The sequence below is a fragment of the Eulemur rufifrons genome, chromosome 9 (genome assembly GCF_041146395.1).
Source record: "Eulemur rufifrons isolate Redbay chromosome 9, OSU_ERuf_1, whole genome shotgun sequence".
Taxonomy (NCBI): Eukaryota; Metazoa; Chordata; class Mammalia; order Primates; family Lemuridae; genus Eulemur; species Eulemur rufifrons.
Window position 1 is genome coordinate 20,000,683 of NC_090991.1, and position 24,539 is coordinate 20,025,221.

A 24,539-nucleotide genomic window follows, 5' to 3' on the forward strand; every position below is an offset into this window, starting at 1 on the left:
CCCCTTATCCCCATTTTACAGCTGACAAAGAGCTTTCACTGAATACCTACCCGAGTACTCAAAAACTCCTTTCAAGGGTGATCAAGGGGAGTCGAAATTAAGAAGCCTCTTTCGAGGTGGGTGGGGACTAACCTTGGGCTCCAGTACTTGGCACCGCCTCTTTTCCGCGCGGGCGGGCCGCTAGGCGGTGCTGAGGCGCTTGCAGCCCACCTGCGAGGCGCTCCCGTTCCCCTGTCACCCCTCGGCCCCCGCCCGGCCGAGAGACTACAACTCCCCGAGTGCTCTGGGAACGGAGGCGCGGGGGCCACAAAGGGGAGGGACGCGAGGGCGGGCCTTCCGGGTATGTGTTTCCGGCGTCGACGGCCGTGGCCGGGGACGGTGTGAGAGCGGTAAGATGGCGGCGGCGGCGGTGGTGGAGTTCCAGAGAGCCCAGTCTCTACTCAGCACTGACCGGGAGGCCTCCATCGACATCCTCCACTCCATCGGTAAAGGTCGCCGCGCCGCCTTCCTGGCCCTGCTGGCTCAATTCGGCTTATGTCGGTCGGCGGCAGCAGAGAGGGGCCGGGCTAGCCGGCTCTGGTGCTGCTGACTCACTGTGTGTGAGGGGGGCCGGGCTGGGGGCACAGGCCGCTTGGAGCTCCATGGAGCCCCCTGGGTCACCCTCTGATGGGAAGCCCCGAGGCAACCCCTGTGTCCACTCGCCGCTGCTGACTCACAGTGGGATCAGCGTGGGGTGGGAGAGTGGGCCGAGCCGGGGCCACCACCCCTCCCCAGCCTTGTTCCCGGCTCTGGCCCGCAGGAGCTGGCCGGGACCCGAGAGCATTGCCTCCCGGCAGACTTAATACAAACTGGTCTGAGAGTCTCTAGTTGAACGGCCTTGGCGAAACCCGCTCAGGACAGGCATTTCCCGCCGTTGTTATCAGCACAGCCTGCTTGGGGTGGGAGCGCGAGCGCTTGCTCTTCTCTTGGAGTTTCCTTCCACGGGACGCAGGGAGCTGCTACTTCTCCCCAGCCCCCAGCGGAAGGCTCCACTAAAGTAGGGCCGCTTTCTGAAATTGGGGAATTCGGGGGTGACACGCACTTCAGATTGGCATTTGGTTTGAAAAGGTGGCCGAGACGTTCCTCTGCCCCGTGTAGAGTGTAAGAGTTAGGTGTTGGGGTGGGACTGCCTGGCTATAGGAGGTGACTAATCATTCCAGTCTCCCCTGTAGAGGTGTTGGAAGTGAGTTTACGGAGTTAGTTGTCAGTCCGCGGAGTTCTGGGAACTCTTTGGAACCAGCTGGCTGCATATTGCCGGAGAAAATTAAAGGAAATTTTCTTAACTCTGTAGTGCGGTTGCCTTACACCTGCACACAACAAGAAATGGGAGTCTCAGCCAGTCTTTTCCGACAGCTTTCTGCTGGGATTCAGGCCTGAATAGAAATAAATGTATGATGACAAGAGAAGGCTTTTAATGTTCATTCATAAAGGATTCAGTTAGAGCATGGGCTAGCTCTTCCCATGTAGTAATGTGATCTTTTTAATGTAGTTTGAGAAGATTTGAACTGTATCAACAAGTAGTGTGAGAATGCACCTGTCTCCACTTCCAGGATGTTGACATTTATGTTGACTTACTTAGTCTGTTGAATTTTGGTACTCCAGGCTTGCACAGAGAAAAGACAATGACAAGATATTGGTGTCTTTACCATTGGGAGTACTAGGGAAGGAGAGGAGGGAGGGGTCAAGATGCATCGTTGAATGAATGATAATTGGTAAAGGGTGTTTCATTTTGAAGTTCTGATGTTAAGTCAGTTACATTTACAGAATCAGAGTCATCTCAATCACTGTTACATATATATATTTTATTCTGAGTACACACTAATATTTAGAACTAATGTGAGAAGCATGAATTTTATTTTTTTTGTGCCCAGAGCCTAATATTTTGTTTTTCATGAAGTAGAAATTACATTAAACATTAATACAATTAGAGTATTTCTTGCTTGCCCACTATACTGGGAGAGAGTTCCTGAAAGCTTCTCTGTTAGAGCACGCTTGAGTCAGGATTGTTGACAGCCTTAACTTTTTTGGGAGTCCATCATGGAGTATCAGAATCTTGGTTTTTGTCAAGTCATGATGCTTTGCAAGAGAAGTAGTAACTAGTGATGATCACTAAAATTATCACTATCAACTTAGAGAGGCCATTCAATGTTCGAATGTTAGAATAGTTATTAACAGTTGAAAGTGGGACAGATAGCACAAAGTTATTTTAACAGGACCTGAATCCATTATAAAGCAGCAGTGTCTCTTAAGTGTAACTGTTCAGGATCACATCGGGGCTTTGACAGGGTTGTTTTTCCTGCATGGCTTTATAGAACTGCTTATCCCTCTGTGCTGAGGCTTTGCACAGAACTAAAGTTTATTGAAAGGGTTTTGACGTTATAGTCATGAGCAGCTTGGTCATTTGATTTTAGTTTGTGGGCAGGTAAATGCATGGGCATGTTTAATATCTTCATGTAACATAGTGACTGGCATGTGTCTTAGTGCGGTAAGTATGAAGGACCTGTTTTGTTTTAATTTTGCTTTAACAAAGTGACCGCAACAGAAATGCAGTATATGTGGTAAGCAAAATTCTGATGGATAGAATGAAAAGGCACATTTGAAATCAAAGAGAGGAATCTATTTTATGATTTACATGGGACATGTCCTACATATATATACCATTTTATTTTTTCTTGTTCAGAGATTTTTTTTTTTTAAAGCTCTTTAGAATTTTGTCTTTTGGTACATATGTTTGGGTTTCTAATGGGTCTTGTGAGAGTGAAATTTCCCTCGGTCTTCATTTTTTTGTCAGAATTTTAAGAGGGTTTGCATTTTCCTCTCCCAGTGAAGCGTGACATTCAGGAAAACGATGAGGAGGCAGTGCAGGTCAAAGAACAGAGCATCCTGGAACTGGGGTCTCTTCTGGCAAAGACTGGACAAGCTGCAGGTAAGTGCTACAAATGGATTGTACCTGAAATGCTGGATGAAGTTACTGGTTTTTTGTTTTTTTTTTTTTTTTCCTGCACAGCATAGGGAAGAAGAAGTTACTGTTTTTTGTTGGAGTGAAGGAATATGGGACTGCCTCTGCACACTCAGTTCATTGATGTTATAATTCAGTTTTAGTTTCTTGGCAACTTGTTGAGCTTGAGTTTTTTAGCAGAAAGTTAAGTGACCTTTAAACTCAGTTCTTTCATGGTAGAGTTTTGTTCTGAAAATCAGGGAAAATTGTATTTTTGTTGGGATATAGTGATCTGTGATTCTGGATTTTGAATTTTCACTGTATTCACTTATGTATAGGTAGCAGCAGTCTTCAGTGATTTTGCTGAGCAGCTTTGATGTATTTAAGGTAGATAGTGAGTGACTTTAGGCCCATAATTTGAAAATGACTAGGGATTTTGCATCCAAGTGACTCACTGTTTTTCTTTCTGATACAGAATGAGTAAGACATTAAATGGAGCTTTCCCAAGACTTCTCCACTGCTACCTAGGGCTTTGTGCATATCATTGCCCAGACATTCTAGTTGTAATCGAACCATTGACTGGCTGGGCTCTAGATGATATTCTGGTGATGGGTGTGTCCATGGAATTAGGAGGGAGTCCTGTTGACCAGGAAGGACTTTTCACCAGTAAAATGGTAATAGTATTTAGGGAGAAGTCTGCTTAAACTTAAATGGGTGATTTTTGTCAACTTTAAAGTGAATTTGGAGCTTATTTGATTAGAATGCATTAAGCTCTGATAAGTAACCTCATGGATTACTTTCCCCCAAATTAAGTTGTTACTCAAGAGAATGATGAGGATTAGTTAGCAAAACTTCTTGAACTTAGGAACTAAAGATCTTTTCCAGTTAAGGATAAGTAATTTAATTATTAGGCTCAATCAGTAGAAAGTTGAGTAAAAATGTACAAAATTGTGAGGATATGTTTACATGCGTCTTGTATCTTCTTTAAAATAACATTTTTAAGTAGCCTTAAGACTAACTATACATAAGGGTTTTTGAGTGCTAACTATGAACTAGTTATTCTTTTGAGTGCATTACATGGTTTTAGCTTGTTAAATCCTCGAAACAACTTGAAGTAGATACTCTTTACACATGAGGAAAAAGAGCACAGAGAAGTTAAAAAACTTACCCAAGCTCACTCAACTAGCAACTGGTAGAACCAAGATTTGAACTCACATAGTCCCACTTCAGAGCTCATAGCCTCATGGCATCATGGTTATTGCTTTTCTATAGTCATCTATTTACAGATTATCACTGGTGGGTGATGGCTTTTTCATCATAGGCTGACTTCCCTACTATTTAACATATGTATGGATTCCTTTTGCCTGTCAGTTAATTTGAGCTTAGGAGTTCTAAAACGGTTTTGATAATTAGTTCATGCAAAATATAATTAACGAGGTAATTTTTCTGAAAGAATTATAAAGCCAGGTGAAATGATTTAAGATTTTTCTGTTGTTCAAATATCCAAATCTCGGCCGGGCGCGGTGGCTCATGCCTGTAATCCTAGCTCTCTGGGAGGCCGAGGTGGGCGGATTGTTTGAGCTCAGGAGTTTGAGACCAGCCTGAGCAAGAGCGAGACCCCATCTCTACTAAAAATAGAAAGAAATTATATGGACAGCTAAAAAAATATATATATAGAAAAAAATAGCCGGGCATGGTGGTGCATGCCTGTAGTCCCAGCTACTCGGGAGGCTGAGACAGGAGGATCGCTTGAGCCCAGGAGTTTGAGGTTGCTGTGAGCTGGGCTGACGCCACGGCACTCACTCTAGCCTGGGCAACAGAGTGAGACTCTGTCTCAAAAAAAAAAAAAAAAAAAATATCCAAATCTCTGCTTTCCTTCATTGGCATGGAATGCTTCAGGAATTTTCATCCAAAAATGCTATTGTCCTATTTTATGCTTATTCTCCCTTTATTTCTTATCCTCTCTGCCTTGTGACTCAATACATGAGAAGTTTAGAAGTATATTGCTAAACCTGTTGGAATTTATTAGGTGAATTATAAGGACTTTCAAAAAGTTTTCCATGTTACTTATCATTGTCTTCTAAGAAAGTTTGATGAATGTAGGTATACATAATAGAAACCCTAAGAACGTCTTGCAGCCTATGTTCATTTACCTACCTTTGCTTTTAATAATTGATAGGTTTGTATTGTTTGCTTTGATTTTGAGCTCCCTAAGGATGGAAAATATGGCCGTTCCATTAATCTTCAGTTGGTTTTATTATGCATTTAATATATGTGTAGCACTGTGCTAAGTACTCTACTCAAAAAGTTTAAGATAGGATCCCTGACCAAAAACAGTCACTTGGGAATAAAACAATGTCTGATGTGGAGTAGTGATTGAAAGTAGTTCCTAGCATCATCAGACATGATGCCCAGGCTCACCATTTGCAGACTTCATAGCTTGAAACTCTTAAAAGGAATCTGCTGAGTTCTGTGAACTTCTAACAAGGAAATTCTGGTGATATAATTGCAGAAGTCAGTATGATTTTATGGGAATTAAAATGAACTCAATATGTAGGAAAATGGAAAGTAACAGGAAATATAACCAAGAATGAATGTAAAACAGTAGTAGACTAAAACAGAAAGTGAACTGAGTCTTTTTTTTTTTTTTTTTTTTTTTTTTGAGACAGAGTCTCACTCTGTTGCCCAGGCTAGAGTGAGTGCCGTGGCGTCAGCCTAGCTCACAGCAACCTCAAACTCCTGAGCTCAAGCGATCCTCCTGTCTCAGCCTCCCGAGTAGCTGGGACTACAGGCATGCACCACCATGCCCGGCTAATTTTTTCTATATATATTTTTAGCTGTCCATATAATTTCTTTCTATTTTTAGTAGAGATGGGGTCTCGCTCTTGCTCAGGCTGGTCTCGAACTCCTGAGCTCAAATGATCCGCCCACCTCGGCCTCCCAGAGTGCTAGGATTACAGGCGTGAGCCACCACGCCCGGCCTGAACTGAGTCTTTTGAAAAACGGCCACTAAAAGATCATTTGTTTCTCTGTTGAGATAAGAGTAACACTCAGTGCTTAGAGAAAATATTGTAATGTTAGCAGGTGCTAGAGAGAAAGGCAGACTGCTTAGCTCATGTTTCGCTTCTGCCTTTTCTAGGAAGGAAAATGATTTTTCAAACTGAAAAAGATAGAAATAACACCAAAGAGAGAGAATTAAAGCCAAGGTAGGTGAGAGAAGAGAGAGCAGATAGTCTATTTAAATAAATTCAAGTCTCTGGGCTTTGACAATTTTTGTCTCTTAATATAAAAAAAAGTTCTAGCAGATATAATTATAGAGGCATTTATTATTCTTAGAAAAATCATGGAGGGTGGAGAGGTATAAGGAAACTGAGGATGGGCAAATGTTATTCTGCCTTTCAAAAGGGTAATGAAAAGATAAGACCGAGACACCACAAGTGGTAATCAGTGGTAAAGTTCTGGGACAGATTATATTATGATCACATTTACATCACTTTTAATCACTTAAAACAGTGAGTTTATTATGAACAGATTATTCCAAACTCATCTTAGTTCTCTCTTTTTGGTTATCCTTATCAGACTGGTAGATTTACACTGGTGTGCCTGCCACTTGTTTTTGTAAAAGTTTTATTGGAACATGGCCATGCCTGTTTGTTTCTACATTGTCTCTGACTGCTTTTGTATTACAATGGCTGAGTTGAATACCTGCTACTAAGACCATATCATCTGAAAAGCCAAAAATGTTTACCATCTGGCCCTTCACAGAAAAAGTTTGTCAGCTCCTGGATTAGAGGAATGACATAGACTACACATCTGATATAAGCAGGGTATTTGAACATTTGCCATGATATTAATATGACAGGTATAGGTTATGAACTTATATTGGGCTGAATAACTGTATCTCTAAAACATGTTAGTAAATGGATCATTTATTAATCTGGACAGGAGTCTAGCATCATGTCAGGGATTTGTCCTTGTTATTCTGGTCAGCATCTGGAATCATGGTTAAAGCCATTTCAGAAGACATGCTGATTTTCGTAGATGACTCAGTACAGTAGAGGACAGAGTTAAGATTCACAGTTATTGCCAAAGCCAGGAAGATTAAATTCAGTTGTGATAAGTATAAAGTTATATAAAGTATTCTTCAAAACAGAGGAGGTTGGAGAATTACCTGTTTTGACAGTGGTCTATGCAAAAAAGACCTTAATAGACTCTGTCTGAACAAAGAGTGCTGTTGGAAAAATAAAACATGCTATCTTGTGTTAAACGTGGTGGCCAGATCAAGAGAATTAAGTCTCTTGCTCTACTGTCAAGCCCTATCTGGTTTTTTGTTTTTGGTTCTTGGTACCACAACATATCACAAGTGGTACCTTTACAAAGTAGAGTTTATTCAGAGGAGAGCAAATGATGTGATAAGTTATCTAGAAATCAGAGACATTGGAGGAACAGTTGAAATAGCTAAAGACGTTTAGCTTGGAGAAAGGGAAAGTTAGGGAGACATAAATGATGTGTAAATATTTGAAGCAGCGTGGAAGGAGGTTTGGCCAACATTGGAATGGGTTGCCTTCTGAATATTTCTGTCACTATAAATTGTTCAGAATTGTTCAAGCATAGTAGGAAATGCTGTGGCAGAAGGGTTTTTTTTTTGTGTGTGTGTGTGTGTCAGGGTCTCCCTCTATCACCCAGGCTGGAGAGGGATGGTGCAGTCACAGCTCCCTACAACTTTGCATTCCCAGGCTCAAGCGATCCGCTTGCCTCAGCCTCCTGAGTAAGCTGGGACTGCAGACACATGCTACTACACTCAGCTTTTTATTCTTTTTAAATTTTTTGTAGAGATGAGGTCTCACTATGTTGCTCTGGCTGGTCTTGAACTCCTGGCCGCAAGCTATCCTCCCACCTTGGCCTCCCAAAGTGCTGGGATTACAGGCATAAGCCACCCGGCCCAGCCTAGACTACTTTTAAAAAGCTATGATTACATAATATAATTGAAATAAATGCAAAAGGAAATTGAGAGGGTGAAATCACTGTATACTGGAGTTAGCATGGAAGACTCAATAGGACTTTAGGTGGACCTAAAAGGATATCTTAGATTTACATAGGTTGAGAGGATTGGAAGACAGTTGGCATGGGATTGTGGCATAAGTATGGTTTGAAAGCAGGGGTGTATAGTCTATGCAGGTGTGAATAAGTGGCAGAGTGGGAAAAAGTCTTAAACATTGGGAATCAAAGGGCAGTACCGGGGAGTAAAGGGAAAGATGAACTTTTCTACTCTGTATAAAGTTCCTTAAGTACCTGACACAGTCCCATGCATTTAGACTAATCAGGCAGATGAGGATTTCAGAACCCTGAATTAGCATTCTCGGGAGGGTAAGGTTTGCTTGTCCTGAATTAGAGTTCTCTGGAGGGTAAGTCTACAGTTGGAGAATATTAAAGAGGCAGTGGCACTAAAGTAATTTTAACCTACATTCCAAAAATACTTCCTTAGTTTAGTTGAAACATTGTTTAATTTTTGCTGTTTGACAAGCACATCTCTAGTTTATTGTTTTAAAGGTGCTCCCTTAGAGTTCCTGTACTATCCTCTTCTATAAGGGGGGAAGAGCTCTATGTAGATACCCTTTTTTGGTCATGGTTTAAGACTTAGGTTTGAAGATTAATGAGAAATTTTAAAAGGATGTAGCAGAACAGTAGGGCGAAACACCCAAACTTTCGTGAAAAGTTTATTCAGAAGAGTGCCAGGGAAGTGAGATGCTGAAAAGCTAAACTGGGGAGTACTGCAAGAAGAGAGGAAAAAGGGAACTTGGAATTGAAAACCTCTGTTTGTTTAAGGGGAATTGCTAAGGTAGACCTGGAAGCTTAAAAAAAAAATTATTTCTATAACATGATCGTATTTGTTGATTGTGAGGAAGTGGTTTTTTCCAGGGTGGGCAGGGGTACAGCATGTTTCATGTTCTAGCTAGAAAACTGTTTTTTGAGAGTATGAGTACTTTGCTGTTTTTGTTTCATTAAAATGGATAAATAAAGCAGAGATAAGAGCTTTTCCCGGGCCTTCATAGTAGTTCAGTGGATGGGTGGGGAATAAAATACAATTTTGGCATATGATGTTAACTTATTTTTGCTACTGTAGTACCTGCTGGGAATGCTTTAAACTAGTAAGTTTCATTTAGACTGATTCCAGTGATGTAAGTACTGATTTTTATGATCATGGGGCAATTTTTAAATGGATATTTTGTCCCTACTATTGATATTTACTTTTTTTTCCCTGAATTACCTTTCACACAGAGCTTGGAGGACTCCTCAAGTATGTACGACCCTTCTTGAATTCCATCAGCAAGGCTAAAGCAGCTCGTCTGGTCCGATCTCTTCTTGATTTGTTTCTTGATATGGAAGCAGCTACAGGGCAGGAGGTAAGCTATGTTAATGACAGAAAGTAGACAATATGGAAAAAAGTCTGTTTCAATGAAAGAAAAGCCTGCCTGCACTGTGGTACTAATGTGGAAGGGACAGCTCAGAGGACAGCTCAGGACTTATCATGTCAGTTTCTCTTTGTTACAGGGCATTTGATACTTTGGGTCTGTTCCATGCTTTGCTTTGTAAGTGGAGATTGTCAGTGGTCCCTGGAATCCTCATTACATCAGGGTCACAAACTGATTCTTGTCTTTGAGGTATTGTATTGCCACACCTTTGTAATGTTTTCTGTGTCTGTGGTACCTTTCATCTTGTGTCACAAAGCTCCTTGTGAGCACTAATTAAGTCTTGTGGCATCCCTTCTTGGCATGTTTTGTACTGCGTATATGCCTTCATTGAGAGGTGAGCATCCATTTATTTGTGTCTCATATGTGCAGAAGTGACTCTGGTGTTCTTGTACATGTTTTCTACAAGTTCAGACTAGACCCTGAGCTGCACTGAAGAATGCCTCCCTGGAATCACTGAACCTTTTCCAGCCTTTTCAAAGATAGCTGTATTTTCTCAATTCAGGAGGAGACACATACCAAAATTAACAATCATTCTGTAAAAAGTGACAGATTCAAGGAGGGTATATTACAGTTGCTTGAGTTTGTTTGTAGGAAGAATATAGTTGTCTTCCCTATGGATGTATTGGTCAGTACTCATTGAGTGCCTGCTCTGTGTTAGGCACTGGTTACAGGTACTGGGGATGCAGTTGTAAAAACACTGTCACTGCTGTCATGAGGATTATATTTTAACTGAGAAAGCAGACAATAAATAAATATATAAAATGTCAGATAATGTAAGGGTGAGGGTTGGCATTGCTAGTTGGCTATATGTCTGATTGCTGTAGCCTATGTGGGTGTACAGGTGAAAGGTATAAAAAGGCTATAGTAGCATATTGAGTAAATAGTGAGGAATTTCAGAAACCTAGAACACATGGATCCCATGTTGGAATCATGTCTTTTATAAAATTGGTTTCTTAATGATTCTTTGAAGCCTAGTTTAAACACCATAAACTAACTTCATTTGTAGAAAATGCATTTGTAGAGTGTTCTTCAAATTCATTTGTTTCTGGCAAAACTGTGTTTCATAATAGTAGATCGAAAATATTTAGATAGCTGCCCTGTGATTTTTATTAGGAGTGTTAGTCTTATCTAACCCTTACTTTTTAAAATTGTACTTTGTTCTCATGAAAGTGAAGCCATCTTTTGTTTGAAATAGGATACCTTAAAATAGACTGATCAATAAATGTTAGTTTGAAATTGACTAATAAATGTTACTTGGAGGCAGAAAAATTAATTATGCAGGCTGCTTTTTTGCACACTGAAGTCTATGAAATTTGTCCCTCCCCATAACATAGACCTGACTCAGTGGGTAGAACTGCATTTGTTTAATGATCATTTTTCCTATTCTTTTGTGGAAATCTATTCACGTCATAATTTAGTGCTCTCCTATAAGTGCCTAGTGGGATTTACTGCCCTTCGTTACATGGTTCCCTGTCTGGTTAGGCCCTCCCTTAACTATGTTGGTACATTGCTGTTTTCATCGCACGTTAAATTTTTGTCAACTAGAGAACCTTTCTTCCTTTTCCTAGGGTGAAAGGAAGCACTCTTAGGCATTGTATCATTTTATTGTCAGTGTCATCTAGTGTTAAGTAAAGGCTGTTTTTTTGATGATTAGCAATTTAGCATTAATCAAGACCAGAGTCTTTTTTTTTTTTTGAGACAGAGTCCAGCTCTGTCACCTGGGCTAGAGTGCAGTGGTGTCATCCATAGCTTACTGCAACCTCAAACTCCTGGGCTCAAGGGATCCTCCTGCCTCAGCCTCCTGAGTAGCTAGGACCACAGTCATGCACCACCATGCCTGGCTCATTTTTTCTGTTTTTAGTAGAGACAGGGTCTCACTTTTGCTCAGGCTGGTCTCAAACTCCTGACCTCAAGTGATCCTCCCTCCTTGGCTTCTCAGAGTGCTAGGATTACAGGTGTGAGCCACTGTGTCCAGCCAAGAACCAGAGTCTTATATCACTAAGCTAGGATTTCTTTTAATAATTTTTGTGGAGTATAGATTTTTTGCTTGTTCTGGAACAAATTTTGAATCATCCAGATTGTCTTAACCTGCCCCTTAAACTCAACGTGACCAACCTCAACATCCAGTCATTTGTCAAATTCTGTCAGTTCAACTTTCTTCATGTCTGCTTCTCCACCTCTTTTGTATTTGTTCTCTCTTTACAATTACCATCCAGTTTGGTTCTTAATTATTTCTTGTTTGGACTACTGTAAAAGCTTCGTTCCACCATTGTGATAGATATCTTACCAAGTAACCCTCTGATCACTTTATTCCTTTCCTCCTTCTCTCACAACTTGAGCCTTTAGTGGCTTTCCATAGCCTGCAGAATTAGCTAATGAAGGGTCTTCTATGATACAACCTAGTACAGTAGTCTGATCTGCTGGTACTCTGCTAAGCCTGTCGACCATGTCAGTCACCTTGGATGGATGGCTGTTTGTCGAACAAGCCCCGTGTGCTGCTCGTGCTGTACCTTTCCCTTCCACCGTTCCATCTCAAGTTCCACCTCTTCCGAAATCTTTTTATTGACTTTAATGTGCTCTTAACTCTTTTAGTGACTCACATATTTTGTACATGTTATATTTCTGATTATTCTGCCTTGTGTGACAATTACATTTGCCTTATCTTCTTTATTGTAATATAATCTTATTCAAGTGAAGCACTATATACCTTTCTCACAGGGCCTTCCCCATTCCCAGTACGGTTCCAATTCCTTAACTATAGCCACCTCTGACCACATCTATACTAGTCTCCCTTTTTACTTTCTTTACAGCTGTAATACTGGCCTTTTGCCCTACACTTTAAACTCTTCTGGCCTTGGCATTTGTATACATCTGGATTGCTCCTAACCTGATCTTAACGTGGGTTTTTTCTTCACATTATTTCAAGTCTTTGCTCACATCTTACTTCCTCAGAGACCTTCCTTGATCACCCTATCTAAAATGCCCTATCTCCGCTTACTTTTCTTCATATTTATTTTACTAGTTTAATGTCTGTTTCTTCCTTAGAATGTCAGTTCTATAAGATAGCTACTTTGTCCTCTTCACTATTGGATCCCTAGCACTTTGAGTAGTTTGTCTCAGAGGAGCTACATGAGTACTATTAATATTTGTTGAGGGGAGTGTATGTACTATGTCTTTCCCATGGTAGTTGCTTAGAAAATACTTTGTTGAATTAAGATCTAAGTTTATTGAATTGAGATGTAAGCATGGGGTGTTGTTTCTACATTTGTTTGAGTGCCTCAAGGTGTCTGACTTGGGGATATTGGATATAGTTTTCCTTCTTGGTTATTTTAAAATTCTTTGATTGGTGATGAGAAAGGATAGAGGAACAAGTCCTAGGTGGAGGACTGTCATAGTAGTATTGAGGCCGGAGGCAAAATAGGAAGTTTTAGAATTTCGTCAAGAGAGCTAGAGTTTTGTGTTAAGGAGTTTGGTACCAAGAGTATGAGGGAGGGGATTTTCCTTGCCTTTTTCTGTTTGGGAACTAACTATAAGTCAGATATATCTATATCTACAGAACAATTTTCAGCTGGCTATATTCCCAGAGTTGATATGATTCAGATTAGGATCTGGTCATTTGCAGTGCTAAGGTTTGGGGCCTAGAAACTGAGAGCATATGTATGGAGGAGTAGGAGGATGGGGTGCTTAACAAGGGGAGAGGATTAGAAAAGTAGGGTGAAGAGGAGAGAACGAAGACTGAACCACATCTTTGCCAAATAGTGAACTGAACTTCTAGAATTAACCTTACCTTCAAGGGATCTCTAGGGACTTGCCTATAGGAAGCCATTTTTTGGTGTAATCTGTCTAACTGAAACACAATAGCACATTTTAAGAATTCTTACATCAGAAATCACATTATCAAAACAGTTGTTTCAATGGAAAAATGGGGTTTGTGCTAGAGAATTTCAGATTTGGAATAATAGTTATTTTCATTCTATAGGAATTTAGTTAATTAAAGTTTTGAGTTTTTTTTAATGATTAAATGTATTGTTTTAAATAAAACTTAAATATCTAATTTTGACCATATGAAGTTTTTGTACTTATTTGACTAAGAGCCTTTCTCCAGAAGCATGGGCTCCTTGTATGTTTTTATCCCCTTTAATAGTCATTGTTAGCGTTAACAAAGCACAAAGCCTTTCAAGCAAAATAGCTGTGTAGCAAGGGCAGTGCCTTTTAAAATTTCTTGGAACTGAGGTGCTGGTTTCACCAATTACAATTCTAGATAATGTAAATCATGTGCTCTATAATTGATAACAGATATCTAGTTCATATTGTAAAAAATCCTTCCTCTAGGAGAAATGTCTGTGCTGACCTTCACTTAAGGCCGGGTTAAGGTACAGAGAGCACTGGAGATAGGGATGAGTTCTGGTCCTAGCAGCTGATATGTGACCTTAGGTGAGTCACTTAATATCTAGACTATCAGGGAAATGGGGGCAGGTGAATGGTAAGAGTAGAATTTGGTGTTTCTTTATTAGGGATATACTTCAGAGCAGCCAAGCTTATATTTCAGACTACTGACTCAGGAGCCCAGGCATTCTTTTTTATGGGGGAGGAGGGTATAAACTATTTATTGAAGTATAACTTATAGAGGAATACACCTCAGTCCTAAGTATTCATTTTTGAATCGTTTGAAAAAGCTCCCTGGGTGAAACTGTAGAAGGCATCTCTTAAGCCCCTGAGTCATCTAGGACTAAAGGCTCGTATATTTTTTGTGCTAAAACTATTCAGCAAAATATTTTCAGTTCCATATATATCAGACATCTAATTTTGAATTTAGCTTTTCAGGACAAAACTCAAAACTCTGAAATTGCAATTGGCTTGCTTTTATTTTAGTTTTTGGTTCTTATTTTTGGTAGAATTATGAGGTCAGTTGAGTTTAGAGTTGGAGATTAGGTAGCCACCAGGGGGCTCCAAAGAGGAGTTGTAAAGGTTTCATTGAATTTCTTACTGGTGAATGCTCCAAATAACATACAGTTGTCATCCATCAATTTATTTAGTGAGCTGGAACTTAGGATCGAAAGGCAGAAGATCTTGTTAATTTGAATTATGTCCCTTTAGTTTTCCCTCCTTACAGCATTTCTTACAAGAACTTTAATACATGTTGTATTAGCAGTTAGTTCTCTGGAAAGCTCAGTTTCTCATTTCATTTCTTTTTGTCTTATGCTCTGATTAGTAACCTTAACACAAAACTTGCAGTTATAGAATAAGGTCTGCAGGATTTAATATATACTCTGTCAAAGCTAATATGTCAAGGATACCTGATGGCATGCTTAGACTGTGTAGGATTGACCACTGCTTTAAATCAGTAACTTTGCACGTTACATCACTGCTTCAGTGGCAGATAGAACTGGGGCTTCAGAGTGCCTTTAAATTAAAGCTTAAAATCCCTTTTAAATGTTAGGCTTATTCTAATTTCCTTTTACTCCCTCTCATACAAGCTAAGCTAACTATATACATTTGCTGTAAGAGCAATGATGAATTGGTTAGTTGCTCTGCTAGAATTTGAAAAGGAAAGAACTGGACGTTTTGAGTCTTAAAGCAACTGTTAGGAACAAGGCATTTGTGCTTAGATTGAGAATTTCTCCCCTCTATTACCTGTGTATTCACAATAATATATTACTGTTACTATTTCTAACTATTTCAGGGAGATATTTCTGCTTTAGGAATTCCTAAGCCATTGTAGAAATCTATATTCCAGGGCTATATTTGTTGCTGTAAGTTCTGGGTCTCTCCTGGGTAGGTAGAAGAAGAGTCTTGAAGGTGAAGCTATTTTCCTAAAGAACACTAAGCACAAACAGATTTTATGTGTTAAAAGCCAAATTGATTCTCTATAACAATATAACCATTAAACATTGAGATACTGTGGATCATACACTAGAGCAAAAACAGGAGCAGGGAATATGTAAGGAGGGAATTAAAGCTGTTCTCCAAAGCATGGTTTGTGGAAAGAGTATGAGGACATAATGTTGCATGTACTGTCTCTCCCCGTTGCAGGTTGAGCTGTGTTTAGAGTGCATTGAATGGGCCAAATCAGAGAAAAGAACTTTCTTACGCCAAGCTTTGGAGGTATGTTCTACATTAGCACTGATTTTAGGTCTCTAGGCATAATTAGACAGACTGTGAATATAAGTAAAACCATCTTGGTCAAAAGTAGTTTCAGCAACTTTGTAATTACTCTGGTATCTAAAGATTATTGATAGTAGTCTCATTGGTTGAAGTTTTGAGATGAATCTGCTACTCAGAAATGAGCAGCAACAACATAAAGTTAACAGTTACTGGCTATAAAAGGAGGCAATACTATGGGCTCGATAATTTCTTTTGCTGAATTTAATGCTATTGTCAGGACTTGTATATTCAACAGTAACAGTTCTGTGACTGTTAATCTTTGATTTCTTTCTGTGGCTTTTTTTTCTCTTCTTTTCAATCAATGCCTTTTCTCTTTCCTAGGCAAGACTGGTGTCTTTGTACTTTGATACCAAGAGGTACCAGGAAGCATTGCATTTGGGTAAGTAAGCTGGTAGAAATTAATAAGTCATCTCAGCTAGCTAAATGAATGTATTCTAAACCTGGCTACTCTTATTAGTTACCAACTAATAATTTAGATCCTACCTGCTTCTAAGAAAGATTTAAGGTGGCTTACAGTTCTGCATCTGTCATGGGAAACTGATGTTTAAAGTTCTGATAAACTAGCTAGAGTTAGTTTGTCAAATTTAAAGAACAAAAGGGTAGTTTTTAAGTTCACTTGACTTTAGAGTAGAAAAATCCATTCCATTTTAATAACTGAAATCTTTTTTAATGTATATCTGCATTTTGCCTATAGCACCCTATTAAATTTCAGATTTAGTTTTTTTAAATTGCAAGTGTCGGGCCGGGCGCGGTGGCTCACGCCTGTAATCCTAGCACTCTGGGAGGCCGAGGTGGGCGGATCGTTTGAGCTCAGGAGTTCGAGACCAGCCTGAGCAAGAGCGAGACCCCATCTCTACTAAAAATAGAAAGAAATTATATGGACAGCTAAAAATATATATAGAAAAAATTAGCCGGGCATGGTGGTGCATGCCTGTAGTCCCAGCTACTCGGGAGGCTGAGGCAGGAGGATCGCTTGAGCTCAGGAGTTTGAGGTTGCTGTGAGCTAGGCTGACGGCACGGCACTCACTCTAGCCTGGGCAACAGAGTGAGACTCTGTCTCAAAAAAAAAAAATAAATAAAAATAAATTGCAAGTGTTTTACTGGCTGTCATATTTACTATGTCTATTTGTAATTATACTTAAAATATTTTTTTTTTTTTTTTTTTTTGAGACAAGAGTCTTGCTCTGTTGCCTGGGCTAGAGTGCCGTGGCATCAGCCTAGCTTACAGCAACCTCAGACTCCTGGGCTGAAGCGATCCTTCTGCCTCAGCCTCCCGAGTAGCTGGGTCTACAGGTGCGCAGCAGGACGCCCAGCTAATTTTTAATTTTTCTATTTTTAGTAGAGATGGGGGCCTCACTCTTGCTCAGGCTGGTCTCAAGCTCCTGACATTAAGCAATCCTCCCGCCTCGGCCTCCCAGAGTGCTAGGATTACAGGCATGAGTCACCGCGCCCGGCCCTTTCTTTAAGTTTAGACAGGTTTCTTTATCCTGAGTCTTACGAAGGTGGGAGAATGAGATGTTACAGTATCAAGGTATTAAGATTATGGCTAGCAAAGAAGTATACATCTTTTCCTTTTTCAGGTTCTCAGCTGCTTCGGGAGTTGAAAAAGATGGATGACAAAGCCCTTTTGGTGGAAGTACAGCTTTTAGAAAGCAAAACATACCATGCCCTGAGCAACTTGCCGAAAGCCCGAGCTGCCTTAACCTCTGCTCGAACCACAGCAAATGCAATCTACTGCCCCCCTAAATTGCAGGCCACCTTGGACATGCAGTCAGGTAACACCTGTAGCTACTCCTGGGATGTGTTTCTTAGAGTGCATCTTATCATATAGGTGGAAAGAATAGGGGTTGGGGCTGGAGAATAAAACTGGTTGATTTGGCTCAAGTTTCTTCAAAGAAACCAATTAGAAAGCTTACTTTTTTTTTTTTTTTTTTTTTTTGAGATAGGGTCTTGCTTTGTTGCCCAGGCTAGGGTGCAATGGCATTGTCATAGCTCGCTGCAACCTCAAACTCTTGGGCTCAAGCTATTCCCCCTGCCTCAGCCTCCCTAGTAGCTGGGACTATAGGCATGTGCCACCATGCCTGGCTAATTTTTGTTTTTTTTGTAGAGACGAGGTCTTGTTCTTGCTCAGGCTGGTCTTGAATTCCTGGCATCAAGCAATCTTCCCGTCTCAGCCTCCCAAAGTGCTAGGATTACAGGCGTCAGTCACTATGCCTGGCCCAGAAAGCTACCCTTCTAACCAGCTGCCCTGCTCCTATTAACTGCCTAAAATATCTTAACATGCTTATCAGTGCTTGACCAGGCAACCTGTTAGAGCCAAACCCTAGAAAGTTCTCACTTAGGCTTAAAAGACTCCCTTGACATTCCTCTTAGCTACTTAGAATGGTAGCATTTCTCTTCAGTATTGGCCTAACACAACTCTGTTGGCTCTTGGAGACCTTTGTAAAGTTTATTGGACTTTTCCAAAGGGCCTCAAATCATGGCTTAGGGAAGATACCCCAATTTCAGCTGAGTGTAGTGCTCAGCTTTCTGATGGAGTGGGTGAATGTTGGAGCTAGGAGGCCATAGACTGGCAGGTAGAATACTTTTTTTTTTTATTCAGCGGCTTTTTTTTACTAGAGGCATCATTATTGAAGGGGCATTGGGATTGGAGACAGAAGACTAGTTTAAGTTCTTGTGTTACCTCTCTCATCCTTAAAAGATAATACAATAGCTGCCAGACTTGCCTCTCAGGGGTACTAGGATCAGGCTTTTCTAGGTTGACATTTTGTTTTGCTGATTTCTAAGTGTGTGACTTTGGGCAAGTTACTTAATTTATCTTTAGCCTTATTCCTAGCTCATCTATAAAATGTTGGTAATAATTGTATTGCCTCATAGGATTGTGGTGAGGATTAGATGAGATGATGAATGTAAGTAAAGCTTTTATCAAAGTACTTAGCTTTAACCAATTATTGGCCCTTCGTTTAAGCCATTGCTCTATTAAATCTATTCTCTACCTTTGTGGTCAAGAGAAGAACTTGCATCCTATTTTTCAGAGGAAATAGAAGCTATTCTTATGTTGAGCCCTCTTTACTTCTCTTTCCTCTACAGAATTTGTATCACTATCTGTTTTTACCCCTTAATCAAGGGTGATCTTTCCACCTTTTTGTTTCATTCTTGGTCTTTAGTGTTTCTTCTCCTCTCATATCTTCTTAGTCTTTGAGCTGCCTCAGCTGAAAACCCACAACCCTTTTTACTTTTTTCTTTTTGAGACAGAGTCTCACTCTGTTGCCCAGGCTAGAGTGCCGTGGTGTCAGCCTCGCTCACAACAACCTCAAACTCCTGGGCTCAAGCAATCCTACTGCCTCAGCCTCCCGAGTAGCTGGGACTACAGGCATGCGCCACCATGCCCAGCTAATTTTTTTTTTCTATATATATTTTTAGTTGTCCATATAATGTCTTTCTATTTTTAGTAGAGATGGGGTCTCGCTCTTGCTCAGGCTGGTCTTGAACTCCTGAGGTCAAACGATCCACCCGCCTCGGCCTCCCAGAGTGCTAAGATTATAGGCATGAGCCACCACACCTGGACCCCTTTTTACTTTTTAAATTACTATCTTTCCCTTTCTTTCATGCTTCTGGAAAAAACTGAAAGAATATCCTTACTCTGTTGTCTTTATTTACTCCTAGAAAGAAGTCAGTAATTCCCTTAAAATCTCTTGACTTTTGGGGGCAATTCAACCTTATTAGACATCCTAGATTTCCTTGACATTGTCTTCTTGGTTCTCCCTTGACTAATAATTAGCAGCCATACTTTGCTGTTTCCTTTTCCTTCTGACTGCCCCTTAAGTGTGGGTGTTCCTCAGTGTTGCTTTCTTAGTTCTTTTCCCTTCCTGTTCTCCCCATTTTCTGTCTAACCCCATACTCTCCTATTGCTCTAGCTGCCACATAACACTAATGGTCTCCTCATCTAGATCTCCAATAGCTTCCCTCTTTTCTAAATTCTAGATCTAGATTTCTAGCTGCTTAATGGACATATATACCTAAATATTCCATAGGTATCTATCTTAGTCTCAACACATCAAAAATCAGATTTATTCCTAATGTTCCTTTCTGCATGTCCTCTTAGTTAATGGTATCGTTATTGATTCAGCTGCTCAAACTATGGTCTTTGGAGTAATTTTGACTCCTTTCTCTCCTTCATCCCTCATATCCAGTTAGTTACCAGATCATATTCAGTCTGTCTCCAAATATGTCTTTTCTATCTTTACAAGCTAGTGCTCTAATTAAGGCCTAGATTACTATAGTCATCTTTTACTGGTCTCGTGTAATTTGTCCCTAGTCACTTTTCCCAATCCATCTTCCTTACTGGCCCCAATGTCATTTTTCTGAAACACAAATCTGATTGTGTAACTCCTTTGTTTAAAATTCTCCAATGGTTCTGTATTAACATCAGCTTAAATTTTACTCTAATATGGCATTCAAAAGGAAGGCATTCTTTGGTTTTCATCCTCATTTGTGGTTTTTAGTCATAATCACCACATGACTTCATATTCTCTGAGTACTCCATATTATTTCCTGCTTCTTTGCCTTTGTATATTTATTTTGTCTTCTCTGCTTGGAATTCCCCTTTCACCTGTCCCCATGGCAAACTCCTACGCATCCTTCTAGATACAGCTCAGATGTCTCCTCTGAAAACCCTCTTCTGTACTTTCTTCTTTCTTTTGGACTTCCCCACCAAAGGTATATTCCTTTGTACCTATTATTATACTAATCTTGTTTCTGTTTTGGTGACCATCTTTGCCACCAGACTGTGAGCCTCCTTCAGGGTCTTGTTCGTATTTCTTTCTGCTTTAGTAGCTATATCAGTGCCTGGCACATGGTTGGCCCTTGTTAATGTTTATGTTGAATGAGTGACAGTCTAATTTTTGGTTTTTGTTTTTAATAATAAACCTCATATGCCAATCCCGACACTCATAGGTACTTATATAGCCCCTATTACAAATGTGTTTAGAAAAGCAGTATACCAGTTCTTAAGCCTTATTTTACCTTTTTTTTAAAACCCATACTTATTTTGGGTCTGGCCTAGTCTCTACTAGCTCTGTACTGGGAGGTATGGGAAAATGTGTCTCATTTGGTTTAGCAGCATTAATAGTTTGTTGTGTTCTCAAGGGAGTTCTCCTTGGCTTCAGAGAAGGACAGATTTTCCTCCAGGCTTCTATACTTAAGAGCAGTAGTAGAAAAAAGACCTAATTCCTCTGGCCCAAATTGGGAGGTATTTTGGGTAGGGTAACAGGACTGGGGGACAGCAGATATCACTCAATAAGTAGTTAAATCAGAAGTTCCCATGCCATGCACTATAGGTATGCTTCAGGGGGGTTAAAGGTATGCTAAAACATTGATTCCCTGGGATCACGTATAAGCAGCTTCATCCTTTTACTCTAGTGTGCTAAATACTTTCTGCATGTACCTTGATGTGAAAATGTTCAGAAGCACTGTGGTAAACAAATGGATAGGGCTGGGCACAGTTAGTGCTAATATACATAAGTGCAGAATCTTAGGGCCTAGATGCCGCTCAATCTGGAAGGAACTAATTTTTATGTTATCCCAAGTGATAGCACAGGTTGGAAGTAATAGCAGGTCCAAAGTTAAGTTCATTGGGAGCAACCCAAATTCTAAACGGTAGAGGATTGGTTAGGTCGATTATGGCATTTCAGCCTAAAAAAAACTGCTTGGCCATGTACGGTTAAGTTCATGGATTTGTCATTATGTGAGATCTACATACTGATTGCATCTAGGCAAGAGCATATCCATAAAGACAAATGTTTGAAATGAGAATATAAGAGGTTGGATTCCTCCCCCCACCCCATTAAAGCTCCTTAAGTAAAAAATGTCAAGCTTAGAAAAGCTATCTTATCCTAAAGTTGTTGGTGTTACTAAAACAGGTCATTCAGGCAGTCTAGGGGTATTGGGGTCAACATCAGAGGTGATGTTATCATGGAGGGTAAACAAGGCCTCTTCCAGTGGCTCCAAAAGATAGCACAAGTGGAATGGGGTGAGAAGCGTAGGAGAAAGATGGTATGTAGTATGTGGTTTTTAGGATCCCCTTTGAGTTGAGCTTCTAACTCCTTTGGGAATTTATATTGGCACTGTGGCAATGGGACATTGAGCTGGGAGGCCAAAGACCTGGATTCTAATCTCAGCTCTTACTAGCTGACTGTGACTTTGGGCTGGTCCTTTATCCTTTCCTGAGCTTATCAGTGAGTTGATGGAGTTGGGGTAGTTTTCCAAAAGCCTTCCCAGCTCTGATCTTTTATGATTCTATTGTTTTATATGGTTCTTGCTCCTTTCTTTTTAATGCCCAGGTATTATCCACGCAGCAGAGGAAAAGGACTGGAAAACTGCATACTCATACTTCTATGAGGCATTTGAAGGTTACGACTCCATTGATAGCCCCAAGGCCATCACATCTCTGAAGTACATGTTGCTGTGCAAAATCATGCTCAACACGTAGGTGCACGTTAACTCTGGAATATAAGAACTTAAGTCCTTCAGCTAAGTCTGTCTGCCATGGCAGAGATGGCTTGGGCAGGGAGTTTGACCAATTAGAGAAGTAGCCACAGCCTCTAGGCCTGGTTGAAGGAGAGTGGGAGGATCAGAGGTGTTCTAGCCCCCTCTTGGTTGCTAGTCTTTTGGAATCAGGGACATAGATTTTAGAAATCCCCTTCCCAGCCCCTCTTGGAGAATTCTTGTTGTCCTTCAAATATTCTGTCCTCATAGGTGCTGAGCACAGGACAGAGGGTCAAGAAATAGCTTAGAGACTAGCCATTGCCAGCCAACTGGGTCCCCCAGAATGGGGAAGGAAGGGTTAAGGAATGGTTTGAAAAAGTGGACAACAAAAAATATGACAGATTGTCCCCCAAAGAAGTCCACAGAATTATCCATATTCTTTTGGGAATAAATGAAGTACTAACTAGGACTATCTTTGGATCTTTGGATTACATAGGGGCTATGTTTTAATAAGACCTGTTATACTAGGATTTGATTTATACTTATCATTCTGCTTGTTGGGTCTGTTGGTTTTGTTAGGTTCAATTTGGTTTGCTTTTTAATGTTGGAGTTTTTCTACTCTCCAGTGCTGAGCTTTGGCCCAGCGAGGAGAAAACCTAGCTTCTGTAGTATGATGGGCATGTGGGTTTAAGGGTTGGTGCTGATTATCTTTGTGGGCAGAGTCTTCACAGTGGAATTTTGTTAAAAAGAAATTGGCCAAAACCTATACTTAGAAGCATAATATCCTGGAGCAATTGACCAAGTATGTCTTTTTTTCTAGCCCAGAAGATGTCCAGGCTTTGGTGAGCGGGAAGCTTGCACTTCGGTATGCAGGGAGGCAGGTAGGGATACCTTGACTGCAGTTCTGTCATTTTGAGACCAGCACACATGTTGTCAGAGTCACGATGTGTGATGAGACCAGTGCTCTTCGGGGCTTCATTCCACTCTCTTACTTCTCCCCCACCCAATTCCTTTTCTTAAGCCCATTCAGTGTATTTCCTATATTGTTAAATTCTTGGCCTGGGAAGTCAGTGCTCTTATGGACATCGGGTGGTTTGAGGGACTTAGAGAACTGAACTGTAGCATTTGCGGTGAGTTAGGGTGCTTTTAGCTTTGACCAGAAGATTTATCTCCCATGAACCCAACTTGTGAATTTAACATGTGTAGAATATGGAATCTTGGATTCTCCAAGTCAGGAGCCTGGTAAGACCTGGTGCATATGTGCTTTAGAGAGGTCAGATTGCTTGGTGCAGAAGCTAGGTAGGTTTTGAGACTTACCTGAGAGCTTCAGATCTCTCCGTTTGCATTCATGCCTTGAATTTTGGGTGTGGTAGAAAAAGAGGACCTTTTTGTGCTACCTTAATGCCCAAGAAGGTATGAGTGTGACTTCTGAGAGCAAACAGTTACGTGTATAAAGATGATGTCTTAGATATTTGGACCATCCCCTTTTTGTACTTTGCTTTATTATCACTAGTAAAGTAAAAGTAATCTTTCTAGATTTCAAATGCAGTTGTCTCTAAACAATAGAGACAATTGGCTCTCTATATAATCTCACTGTCTCTGGAGGAATGGCCACAACAGCTGATTCCTTCATTCTCTTCAAGTGGCCCTAATTGGCTTTCCATCAGCAAAAGTTTTAGGTCAGCTCCTAGCTTTAACCTCAGGAATACTGGTTATTACTATAGTGAGAGATGCACTATGTGGACTAGAACTAGAGTTGTGGAGACAGGCTCAGAGAAGTGAAGTATCCAGGTTGAGGTCAGGTAGCTAATAAATGGTGGATCCAGACTTTGAACTAGGGTTATCTGGCTCTAAGTTTCAGGCTTTTCTCATTTTGACATTTGTTCTGTCTGTAGGACAAATGCGGGAGACAAACTACACTCTTGATTAGCCTGGTACTGTTCAGTCTACTGTGTAAGACACTGTCCTTATTTAAGTATCTAGGCTGAAAGAAGAGGAGCTCCTTCTGGTCCCTTGTACCTTGATGACAGCTTGTAAGCAGGAGTTAGGCTGATCTAGAAATATGAGTGTTGCAGATTGCTTGCTAAGTGGAGACCTGATAGGTTGGGCAGGCACCTTTTTTAACCAGGTTAAAAGTTGCTCTCAACTACTGATTGTACCTTCATCTCTCCCTGGGGTTTAACATTCAGTGTAATATGTTGGTGCCTCAATTTTGATGCTTCAATCCTAATGAAAGTAAACCTTGTTCAGTGGTTTGTATCAAACCTAGCAGAATGAATCTTGATAAAGCACAGGTGTAATCAGGTGTAAGGGCAGGAGGGAATTTGGGTGGGTGTGGAGATAAGGAAGGGGGCAAGATACCACAATTCTCTTGTCACTTTTCCTTTTAGCTTGTCATCTCTGGAGAATGCTGTATCAGGGTCTGTCTTTTTGGAAAA

At 40.5% G+C, this 24,539-nt stretch overlaps 1 protein-coding gene across 1 annotated transcript in view; it reads left to right on the top strand.

The window, feature by feature from the left end:
* The first annotated feature begins 376 nt into the window (after positions 1–376).
* The window catches only part of PSMD11 (proteasome 26S subunit, non-ATPase 11), a 29,036-nt gene continuing 4,873 nt past the window's right edge, over positions 377–24,539 (top strand). Inside the window, exons 1-8 of the mRNA XM_069481009.1 lie at positions 377–485; positions 2,864–2,965; positions 9,257–9,381; positions 15,484–15,555; positions 15,937–15,994; positions 17,196–17,390; positions 21,957–22,101; positions 22,922–22,982. Coding sequence (XP_069337110.1) covers positions 395–485; positions 2,864–2,965; positions 9,257–9,381; positions 15,484–15,555; positions 15,937–15,994; positions 17,196–17,390; positions 21,957–22,101; positions 22,922–22,982 — 849 coding nt within the window. The 5' untranslated portion in view covers positions 377–394. The remainder of the gene's footprint in view (positions 486–2,863; positions 2,966–9,256; positions 9,382–15,483; positions 15,556–15,936; positions 15,995–17,195; positions 17,391–21,956; positions 22,102–22,921; positions 22,983–24,539) is intronic.